Source organism: Hyperolius riggenbachi, chromosome 4 (genome assembly GCF_040937935.1).
Source record: "Hyperolius riggenbachi isolate aHypRig1 chromosome 4, aHypRig1.pri, whole genome shotgun sequence".
Classification (NCBI taxonomy): domain Eukaryota; kingdom Metazoa; phylum Chordata; class Amphibia; order Anura; family Hyperoliidae; genus Hyperolius; species Hyperolius riggenbachi.
Window position 1 is genome coordinate 362,123,470 of NC_090649.1, and position 12,574 is coordinate 362,136,043.

The window sequence follows — 12,574 nt, forward strand, 5'->3', positions numbered from 1 at the left end:
CCGGCCGCTTTGACCTCCTGACTCAGTCGCTACTACACTCTGTGTTCACACTGCCCAGGTCCACTGACAACTCTGCTGTTATGTCATTGCTAATCGCTGCAAACCCCCCCCCCCCCCCCCCAAAAAAAAAATTACAAAAACCTCTCTGGATCTTTTTGGCATCTGCTACTCATCCTCCTCCAGTGGTACAATCACCGCCAAGTGCCATTGGGACTCACCTTCACCTCTGTGATTGCTTAACGTGTATTTCCCTGTTTACAACCACTTATTATCAATTAATAGCCCCATTTAAAGTGTTGATTTCACTTTAAAATCCATTTTCTCAAAAACAAAAAATTATTTTGGGATTTTTTTTGTTTCAGTTGTAGCCCCTTATCACCTTGATAATCCATGCAATTTGGGGGATTGTAGCATGTATGGGGGCTTTGCTATTAAGGTTAAAAGAAAATCCGGATCCGGACGTGATTGCCTCATTCATGAACGAAAATCGGCGTCGTGAAGTGGACGCATTTCATAATACGGAACCAATCACGCCAGAGGCGGATTCTTTTTTAACAACGGCCGTGGTTGCCGATTCGTGGATTGAGACATCCGAGCATCACTAGACAAAATGGTCTGTAAGGACTGTTAAGGGGAAATTGAGGGTGAGAGTAATGACTTCATGGAGATTATAAGACAAACGGTTAAGGATACAATGGCGCAATTTAAAAACAAGGCTCATCAATCTCGTTCTTCAGAACCATTACAAACAGATTAAGGCAGATTGTCCAATCAAGATTCGGATATTTCGGAAGATTGGGACTCTGTCATCGATTTTGCATTGATAACTTCATTTATCTCTGAAATGAAACAAGCTATAGAGTGGGAGGAGGCTGAGGACCAGCAAGTAGCAAAGAAGAGAAGATATTTCAAACACTTTAACAAGACTCGACCTGTGTTTCCTCTTATGGATGAAGTCAGAGAATTATTCCAGGATGAGTGGTCTCAGCCAACTAAAAAGCCCTCTATGAGAAACTGTTTGCGTAAAATGTATCCGTTAACTCAGAACGATGAATCATTAGTGGAATCTTGTCCGATTATAGATGCTTCGGTGGCAAGACTAGCCAAGAATACTACCTTACCATTAGAGGACGCTGTATCCTTTAGGGATGTGCAAGACAGACAGTTGGATATGGATTTGAAGAAAGCTTATATGGCAGCAGGGGATGTCGCTAGATCAGCGGTCGCTTTAATGTCAGTTTCAAGAGCATTGAAAACATGGATAATGAATCTAGCTGATGCTATATCTCAAGGGGTGGATAAGGAAAAACTCCTTTCTTTTCTCGATAATATGAAGTTAGCCTCAGATTTTGTTGGTGAGGCCTCTTTGGATGTTATTAAAGGTACTGGCAGAGCAATGCTTTTCTCTGTTATGGCCAAGAGGTCGCTCTGGCTAAAATCTTGGGCTGCGGATCCTTCATCAAAGCTAACATGGACTCATATTCTGTACGACATGAAGATTTTTTTCGGTCAGAAAATGGATACTGCTATATCCAGAGTGACTGGGGGGAAAACTGGACTTCTATCCCAAGACAGAAAATTTAGATGACAAAAATGGAGTCAACAAAGACAGCAAACCACACAAAAATTTAGGGACCAAAAACCCTTTAGACCATCTCGTCAATACAACAAGCCTTGGATGAATACTCAGGCTACATTCATTAAGTCATCTAAAAATAGACCTACTTCTTCTGTAACAGGAAATGGAAAATCTTTTTGACATGGCCTACTCAAACTGGTTGAGTGGGGGCAAGACTACTTCATTACTCCTCAGTTTGGGCAAAGAATATAACAGATCCCTGGATAAAGCAAGTTGTTTCTCACGGTCACAAGTGGACATTCAAAACAGTTCCTGTCACTCCACATTGGGTAGAAACAAGAATACCCCAGAACTTACAAAAAAAGAAGATTCTTTTGGAATACATAGAAAACCTAATTTCACAGGGGACAGCAATTCCTGTCCCATGTCGAGAAAGATTCAGGGGCTATTATTCTCCAATTTTTCTTGTTCAAAAAGACAGGAGATTGGAGACCGGTCATAGACCTAAAGTCTCTCAACAGATATATTGTGATCCTGATATTCAAAATGGAGTCTCTGCAGACAGTCATCAAGGCAGTCAGGGCTGGAGATTGAATGTGGTCCCTAAATCTAAAGGATGCATATTTTCACGTCCCAATTGCTCCTTCATTTCAAAAATGCATTTGTTTTTTCGTGGGAGGCGTCCAACTCCAGTTCTGTTGTCTGCCTTTCGAGCTGTCTACTTCCCCGAGAACATTCTCAAATCTCCTTCTAGCAGTGGTGGCTTTACTGCAGTGCTGGGCGTAATGGAAAAAGCTACGCTTACGGATCATTACGCGTAATTTTACGCTATTACGCATTACGGAATTACGCTTACGGCGTAGACATTCAATTTCGATACATGTCTGTAATTATGCATAGCCCTTACGCAATTACGCATAAGAATACCGTAACTGAGGTTGTTACGTTATAGGCTTACGCGTAAAATACTACTAGCAATTAATGCGTAAGGTCATGCTGCCAAGCGGAAAATTTGACGCATGGATCAATGTTAGGTAGCCGCCGACTTTAAGGGTTAATAGCAAAGCCCCCTTAAGTGCTAAGAGCCTCAAATTTGGAGAATATATTAAGGAGATCAGAAGGAATAAGAGGAAATTTTTTTTTTCAAAAAGACCTTATAGTTTTTGAGAAAATCGATGTTAAAGTTTCAAAGGAAAAATATATACATTTAAAAACTCGCCAACTTTAATGGTTAATAGCAAACCCTGCTTAAAATTTAGGAACACCAAATTCACAGGGTATATTAAGGGGATCAGTGGGAATAAGAGGAAAACATTTTTTTTCAAAAAGACCTTATAGTTTTTGAGAAAATCGATTTTTAAGTTTCAAGGGCAAAAATGTCTTTTAAATGCGGAAAATGTCAGTTTTTTTTGCACAGGTAACAATAGTGTTTTATTTTCATAGATTCCCCCAAGTGGGAAGAGTTTTACTTACTTCGTTCTGAGTGTGGGAAATATTAAAAAAAAACGACGTGGGGTCCCCCCTCCCAGACCTCTTTAACCCCTTGTCCCCCATGCAGACTGGGATAGCCAGAATGCGGAGCACCGGCCGCGTGGGGCTCCGCACCCTGACTATACCAGCCCGCATGGTCCATGGATTGGGGGGTCTCGGAAGGGGAGGGGCAGCCAAGCTTTCCCCTCCCCCTCCGAGCCCTTGTCCAATCCAAGGACAAGGGGCTCTTCTCCACCTCCGATGGGCGGTGGAGGTGGAGGCCGCGATTTCCTGGGGGGGGGGGGGGTTCATGGTGGCATCTGGGAGTCCCCTTTAAAAAGGGATCCCCCAGATGCCCACCCCCCCTCCCAGGAGAAATGAGTATAGAGGTACTTGTAGTACCCCTTACCCATTTCCTTTAAGAGTTAAAAGTAAATAAACACACAAACACATAGAAAAAGTATTTTAATTGAACATAAAACATAACCACGAAAAAAGTCCTTTAATATTCTTAATTAACCATTAATACTTACCTGTCCCTTTAAAAGCCAGTTCCCACACAATATCCTCGGAAATATACTAATCAGTTACAATGTAACAAAGTTGTTACAATGTAACAACTTTGTTACTTTGTAACACCACCGCACCCGACGTCACTCGCCGCTCACCCGCCGGCCGCCGCATACACTCTAAGTCCCCGCCGGCTCCCGCCGTCCACTCTGCCCACACCTGTCACCCATATACATGCTGGCACCCATGGGTGCCAGCATGTATATAGGTGACATGTGGGAGAGGCGGGGAGGGCAGCGGAGCCGGCGGGACTTAGCGTCCTGAACCCGACAGAGCTCTGAGCTATATAGCTCAGAGCTCTCTAAAGCATCTTTGTATTTGGGCTCCAAGGAGCCCCATTGGTCCTTAGCAGACCAATGGGGTTCCTTCTGATTTGAAAAAAACTGACATTTTCCGCATTTAAAAGACATTTTTGCCCTTGAAACTTAAAAATCGATTTTCTCAAAAACTATAAGGTCTTTTTGAAATTTTTTTTCCTCTTATTCCCACTGATCCCCTTAATATACCCTGTGAATTTGGTGTTCCTAAATTTTAAGCAGGCTTTGCTATTAACCGTTAAAGTCGGCGGGTTTTTAAATGTATATATTTTTCCTTTGAAACTTTAACATCGATTTTCTCAAAAACTATAAGGTTTTTTTTGAAAAAAAAATTTTTCCTCTTATTCCTTCTGATCTCCTTAATATATTCTCCAAATTTGAGGCTCTTAGCACTTAAGGGGGCTTTGCTATTAACCCTTAAAGTCGGCGGCTTTTTTATATTATACGGGAGCGTAATATTACGCGATTACGGCAGACTGTGTAATTTCAATGGGAGTTTACTGTCTTACGCGTAATTTGTTACGCGTAATAATGTAACCTACGGTCTACGCGTAATTAATTACGCGTAATACCGTAGCCTTACACGTAACGCTTACGGTGCATTTGTAGTGAATTACGATGCGTAATTACGCTAATGCGTAATTTTGGCCCAGCACTGCTTTACTCAGAAAAAAAGGGATAAGAATACTACATTATCTCGACGACGTGTTAATCTTAACGAGATCAAGAAGCCAATTACTAGAACATCGGGATATGGTGATGGACTTTTTCATTCAGTTTGGTTGGATGATCAACCTCAAAAAAACCTTGCCAAGAAATGATCTTTCTAGGCACTCTGTTTTCTACTCTAAAAGATACCATCTCTCTACCAAAAGACAAGCAAGATTGTAACGATTGCGGAATTCTCTCTGTGATCAGCGCACAAGACGTGCGCTGACACTGCGGAAATCCTCCACAAGCGTATAATTTGCGGGAACCCAGCAAAAGGTGCAATGCACCTGTAGAGGGAAATTCTTGTCGACAGGGGGAGCTGTGGAGTGCAGAGGAACAGCTCCTCTGCCCTGCCACACACACCAGACAGGAATTGCACGAAGGGAAGAAACGCAGGGCAAGATAGCCCTGAAAGAGAGAGATCAAAGTGACAGAGGGTATGCGTGTTCACCAAACTAGTCGCCACCCTGCGACGATGAACACACAACCATGAAGACAAAGTGAGAAGGCAATCGCCAGAGATGGCGATTACTAACAGAGACACAAGACCGAATAAGCACAGATGAGGAATGTATGTATGTCCACCAATCTAGCCGCCACCTGCGACGGCAGACACACAACAAGAAAACCGAGTGAGAACGCAATCGCCAAAGAAGCGGTTGCGAATGAGATTGAGCAAAGGGACAGATTGTATGTGTGTACACCAAACTAGCCGCCAACCCGCGACGGTGCATACACAACAGCAGATATGAAGTAGGAAAGCAATCGCGAGAGAGGCGATTGCCAAGGGTGACACAAGGCTACAGCAAGGCAGAACACGTGAGTAGCAAAGGCACAGTAAATCATACAATGAAGAGATAAGAAAAATAACAAACCCTAGCTAAACGCGAACACCGCACTCATTCGCAACAGTGCACGCATTTGTGCGCGGTCTCCACGTGATAAGCACAATAGAGACAAGCACGCCTAACTAACCACCGACAGACAAACATAAAACAGAGGACGCGAGTGCTTGCTCAACGGTTACCTCACCGAACCTCCAGCAAGCGTTTGTAGCAGACAAGACAGATACACGGAAACAGGAATACGTAAGAGATACGATCCACTGCTCTTACCGTCAGAGCGAGTGCGATCCAAGTAAGGCAACAACAGAACAGAAGGGCCTACCAGCAACAACCGCTGCTCTGGTTAGCACCCCACAGACAGACAGAACAGGCAATACAAATAATGCAATCCTAACTGCACTAGGGAAACCTGCCTAGTGCAGTCCCAGGAATTACTCTAGGCTAATCTTCAAACAAAGATCAAGGCTGACACTCCAGGCGAGTGTTCCACAGGACTAACTCTTATGACCAGCAACTTACTGTGGGAAACATAGCTCTTTATAGAGCAAGCCCACAAGGGATGTGGCTAGGCAATCTGCATGACAAACATATGCAAATTCCTCAGCAGCAAGCTGCACAACTGACAAAAGGTCTCTCTTCCAGAGACCTGCAGAATGCAGACCTGAACAGTGGTCAAAAGGCTGCCTGCCTGCGCAGGCAGCCACGCGGATCCTCACAAAGATCTTCTGATACACAACATAGGCCCAATACAAAAAAATTCCATCCTTACAGCCAGACATTGTATGAGGATTTTGGGTCTCATGTCGTCCACAATTTCCCTAGTAAGGTGGGCTCACTGTCACCTCAGGGAATTTCAACTAAACTTTCTCTCCCAGTGGGGTGGTCTGAATCTGAATTGTTAGATCACAATTCCTTCCAAGGTTTGGCAGAGTCTGAGATGGTGGACACAGCGAAGAAACCTGAGCAATTGCTTGCCTATAACTCCTCCAGAGTGGTTAACTATTACTTCGGATGCCAGCGCTCAAGGTTGGGGAGCGACCTTCGAAGACTGGGCAGTACAGGGGACTTGGTCAACTTCATCGACTCAGCTAGTATCCAACATAATAGAGCTCAGAGCTGCCCACCTAGCTCAGAAATCTTTTCTTCCCAAAATATCGTCCAAGGCAGTACTGTTGAAACTGGACAACAGAGCAGCAGTTTCATACATCAAAAGACAAGGGGGAACGCACAGCAAAACTTTAATGGCGGAAGTGAAACCGATAATGGTCTTAGCCCAGCATCACTTGTTAGATCTAACAGCAATATACATCCCTGGTCTACAAAACTTCCAAGCAGACAAACTTTTAAGGGAGAAGATATCAAACAACGAATGGTCTCTACACCCAAAAGTTTTTTCAGATGATAGTGGACAAATGGGGAGTACCACAAATAGATTTATTTGCAACGGAAAGCAACAGAAAACTGCAGAATTATTATTCTTGTTTTCTAGAGAAGACAGCGATAGCGACAGATGCTTTGTCTCAGAAGTGGACCTTCAACAGAGCACATGCGCTCCCACCGGTTCCCCTCATTTAAAGGTTCCCACAGAAAGTAATGTCATCCAGAGTAGAAGTTCTGGCGATTCTGCCAAATTGGCCGCAGAGGACATGGTTCACTCTTCTCAAATCCCTGTCTCTGGAAAAACCAATTATTCTACCACTTATCCCGGACCTGTTAACCCAGAGGGAATTTCTACATTCCAATCTAGACAGACTCAGGTTAACGGCTTGGAGATGGAAAAACATAGACTTTTGAAGCAAGGATGCTCAAATGACGTGGTGGAGACTCTGCTCTCAGCCAGGAAAGCATTGACTAATAAAGTGTATAATAAAATCTGAAGAAAGTTTCTCGAATTTTCTCATCTTTCATCATTTGACCCTTTGACTCCTGATGTTACAAATATTCTGGCCTTTCTTCAAAAAGGACTACAAATAAGTCTGGCCTATAACACACTTCTGTCTCACACGTCAGTTTTATTTTCCATCTTGGGAGTATCATGGGCATCAAATAGTCTGGTGAAACAATTCTTTAGAGCAGTATTAAAAAATAATCCTCCCAGGAAACCAAAATTTCCGCAATGGGACTTGCCACTAGTATTAGAGTTTTTATCAGGTCCACCTTTCTGTCCGATAGAGAAATGTTCTCTTTATAATCTAACCCTGAAGACAGCTTTTCTTATTGCCATCACGTCTGGTCGAAGAGTCTCAGAAATCCAAGCTTTAAGTTGGAAGGTAGAAGGAAAAGAGGCACCCAATGTATATAAAACACTCTAAAATCAATAAAACAAAAAAGATGAGATGGCTTACCTCACAGACGACAAACTCACTTTAGGTAAGGAAGTTTAATTGAAAATTAAGCACAGGCAACAGGTTTCGTGGGACCCTGCCCACTTCCTCAGGCCAAATAAAAGTGCCGTTGCAGTCTATTCGGGGCGCTCAGTACTGCCCAGTACTGTACATTAAGTTGGAAGGAACCATTTTTTACCTTTTTTGAATATAGGATAGTGTTAAATCCTGTAGAGGCCTTTATTCCAAAAGTTTTTTTTTTGTTGCTTTGGTGTGATTAAATTGTTTTCTTTCTGCATACCCGTCCTTGTTTTTATTTACTAGTTATTGCCCATATGTCATGCTGCCATGGAGTTGCCAGGGAGTCAGGAAAATTGTATACTCACCTTCAGACAATTTTCCTTTCCTGGCAATACTCCATGGCAGCATACATGCCCACCCACTTTTTTTGGCGGCTCCTCCGATAGAACGAATGCTGACCATAGGGTGTAGTTCACTTTTATAGCTAGGGGTTGTCCTATCTGCCAGTTCAGGGCGGGGAACTGCCCATATGTCATGCTGCCATGGAGTATTGCCAGGAAAGGAAAATTGCCTGAAGGTAAGTATACAATTTTCCTGATTGATCACTGCTTTATGTCTTGCAACCACATGCCAAGAATATCTTAACAATTTTTCAGATATCACTGGATATTATGGAAGTAAATCACCAAAGAAAATTTAAAATACTTACTTGTTTGAGAGAAGCCGGAGACCCACCTGTCAAATTCTGAAATGCTAGTCCTGGAGTTGGAAACTAGAAAAAAAATAGTAAAACTATGGTGAATTTTGCAAAATAAACTTTTATGGAAACAATAAATACCAAATATCAAACAAATTAAAAAGTAATGTACAAAATGGATCCAAGTAAGTCAATAAATGTTAACAGTTCTTTTCTATCTACTAAATACAAATAAAGCGAATGGAATCTTTTTGGACAGCATGCAAAGCTTCGGTCTGTATAAGTAAATAAATGAATTTGTATCTTGCTGTTGTGTGCTTACAGTAGTGTACATTCAAAAGGAATCTGAAGTGAAAATAAACTTATGATATAATGATTTGTATGTGTAGTACAGCTAAGAAATAGAAATTACTAGCACAAATATGAGTCTCATACTGTTTCCAGTACAAGAAGAGTTAAGAAACTTCAGTTGTTATCCACGCAAAAGAGCTTCTCTGAGCTCTCTGACCAAGCTTCGTCAGCTAGAGTGCTGTTTTCTGAAGCACTTATCTCAACCTGTCACTCACTGTTTCTTGTTGGTTTAACATTTTACAGCAGGGAAGTTCAAAGGGTTATTAGCTCTGCTCTGTTTCATAATTTAAAATACATAATGTAGTTTGTAAACTGTAAATAATAGAGAATGATGCAATGTTATAAAAAAAGCAATATAACTGAAAATAAAAATATTAGAAGCTTTTCTTTGCTATTTTAATGTTCTATGAACTATCCATACTACATCTACAGAACAATTCATTGTATCATAATTTTTTCCCCCCTTCAGTATCACTTTAAGTGTACGGGATAGCTTAGTTTGAAACTAAAAATAAAAAACATTAATGACAAAAACCTTTGCGTTAGTATTTCGAGAAGAACTTCAATTTATGACAATGCACACTTTTAATTTTTATTTGCTGACATACATGTAAGTATTTCGGTATCTATATCTATCTGTCTCAGTCTCTGTCTCCCTGTCTCTTTAGCTATAAAACCAGCATACATAGTAATTTGTTGAAAAGGATGGCCACAATATGATTCATACAGCCCATCTTCCTCTCTCCATGGTTGGCTGTCTGTTTTAGCAGCTTATTGACAGTCAGTTGCATCCCAGCCAGGATCAGAGCATGAGGCAGCTATGCAGTAGAAAGCTGAGAAGTAAGAAGTGTCCAATGTGTGGATAAAACATTAGTGACAACTTCTTGTGATACAGTTCTCCAGGTGGATTATGTGTAAATCTCGATGTAAATGCAGTTTCACAAATGCGTTTCCAAACCTCATTCCTATTGGCCATTCCAACCCAGCTGACCTACGTTTAAAAGGAACTTGAGGTTAGTGATGGGCGAACACCTGGATGTTCGGGTTCGGGAAAGTTCGCCGAACATGGCCGAGATGTTCGGCATGTTCGGGCCGAACCCCGAACTTCCCGAACATCCCTATTTTGGGGGCCCTATGGGGTCGCAGGCATAAGGGGGGAGCATGCCCCGATCGCGGGGGGGGTCGGAAATTCCCCCCACCCCCTCCGCTAGCGCTCCCCCCTCTGCCCGCTTCCCCATTCAAAAGTTTCAAGAAGTACCTGTATAGCGGATGGCCTGGCAGTGGGCGGCACTGTGGAGTGAGGAGGAGGAGGAGTCCGGAGAGTGACGAGTTGAGGGAGGCCGGGCAGCGGGCGTGAGGTCAGCGAAAGGGCGGAACTTCCGCCCTTTCTCTGACCTCACGCCCGCTGCCCGGCCTCCCTCAACTCGTCACTCTCCGGACTCCTCCTCCTCCTCACTCCACAGTGCCGCCCACTGCCAGGCCATCCGCTATACAGGTACTTCTTGAAACTTTTGAATGGGGAAGCGGGCAGAGGGGGGAGCGCTAGCGGAGGGGGTGGGGGGAATTTCCGACCCCCCCCGCGATCGGGGCATGCTCCCCCCTTATGCCTGCGACCCCATAGGGGGGCCGTATTGCGGCCTGTTCGGCCGAACAGGGCCCTGTTCGCCCGAACAGGGGCCCTGTTCGGCCCTGTTCGGGGGCATACAGAAGTTCGGGGCGAACCCGAACTTAAAAGGCCGAACACCATGAGGTGTTCGGCCGAACTCGAACATCACCCGAACAGGGTGATGTTCTGCAGAACCCGAACAGTGGCGAACACTGTTCGCCCAACACTACTTGAGGTGTGAGACCCATGTAATCTTCCATATAAATTTCATTTTAAACAATACCAGTTGACTGGTCTGATCAGTAGGATCTAAATCACACACCTGAAACAAGCATGCAACTAATCTGGTCAGATTTGTCATATACATCTGATATGTATGCTTGTTCAGAGTCTGTGACTATAAGTATTAGAGGTAGAGGCTCAGCAGGACAGCCAGGCAATGTGCAATACTTAAAAGGAAATCAACTTGTCAGTTTATTAATCCCTCTCACCTCTGGTTCCCTTTAAAGGACATGTTGGAATTGTGGGGAAAAAAACTACACTGACACAAACGTGCATTCTCAATACATTAACGTTTGCAACTTCCTCCATTTAAAAAGGTGTCTTTCTAATGTTACCCAACCATTAAGGTATTACAACATGTTTTCTCCAGATAAATCAACTAGTTCATGTAAAAAAGGTCAGGACTATGCCAGAAAGCACTTCAGAAAACTTGTCACTTGAAGAAGCTGGTTTGCCTGGTAAAATGCATCATAACAAAGTCTGTCTTTTTGTTCCAAAAGCTTTGTTTGTTGACTATATAACCAGATGTAAACCTATTGATTAACATATTTATCTGTTTTATTCAGACTGGGTGCCTCTTATCTACTTTTTTTCTCATGTCAGCATACTCCATGGATACATGTGGGGTTGGCTACTGTCACACTAGTATATTCTTGACCCGGATATGCTTTAATGGTGACCCCTCCCCCGCCTTAAAAACCAGAGCAACCAGACCCAGCTGGGAGATAAGAATTTGCTGTGACACCAACTTGGATTTAAAATGGCCACAGCTTTTATTAACACTACACACTTGTCTTATTAAACAACACTTCAAACCGAGTATACATTTTCCACAAAATTAACGTGAGAGTATAAGAGTTTCAAAGGTTAACACAACATATCAATTTTTTCTTTTGTCCGTGACATAACGTCCTCTTGTCCAAGAGTCCCCTGACAAGGCCATCATTTCCGGAAATTGCCACAAGCCACACCTTTTCCCAGCTCTGTGGATACCCTAATTTATTCCGGCCCTTGCTGTACCTACTCATCAAAGTTGGCCTTGCCAAAGGACCCGCTGTTGGTGTGACAAAAACAACCTTGCCTTGACGTCCACTTGCTTAATAAAGAGGGAGGGTGGTGGGTGTTGTCCTTGAATTTCTGGAAAGTAAGTTCCCAACCCCCTCACCCTGCTTTTCCTGAGACTAGAGGTCTACTTGCCTGCCCCAAATTGTCACCTTTGCCCCCTATTGTCCTATCCTGGGTGACCTGGGATCCCCTTACAACCATCCAGGTCATGTGCTCCTCTCGCCTTGCTCTGCCCTGCTCTGGAGCTCACTTGACTCGGATATGCTTCAATGGTGACCCCTCCCCCACCATAAAAACCAGAAAAACCAGCCCCAGCTGGGAGATAAGAATTTGCTATATCACCTACTTGGATTTAAAATGGCCACAGCTTTTATTAACACTACACACTTGTCTTACTAAACAACACTTCAAACAGAGTATACATTTTCCACAAAATTAGCATGAGTAGAAGAGTTTCACAGATTAACAACACAACATATGCATTTTTTCTTTCGTCCGTGACATAATGTCTTCTTGTCCAAGAGTCCCCTGACAAGGCCGTCATTTCTGGAAATTACCACAAGCCACACCTTCTCCCAACTATGTGGATACCGTAATTTATTCCGCCTTTACTGTACCTACTTATAGAAGTTGGCCTTGCCAAAGGACCCACCACAGCACCTCAGGAGTTGCCCCTCAACCCCGAATGCCCCTCCAAACGCTGATGGCGGTGCTCCCTCAGCCCAAACAGGAGCAC

General features: G+C 43.3%; 1 protein-coding gene across 5 annotated transcripts in view; it reads right to left on the minus strand.

Moving 5' to 3' along the window:
- The window catches only part of VIT (vitrin), a 437,052-nt gene that overhangs the window by 96,750 nt on the left and 327,728 nt on the right, over nt 1–12,574 (minus strand). For all 5 annotated transcript variants that reach the window (XM_068231965.1, XM_068231964.1, XM_068231966.1 and 2 more), the window contains one exon: nt 8,547–8,609. In XM_068231965.1, the coding sequence (XP_068088066.1) occupies nt 8,547–8,609 (63 nt within the window). The remainder of the gene's footprint in view (nt 1–8,546; nt 8,610–12,574) is intronic.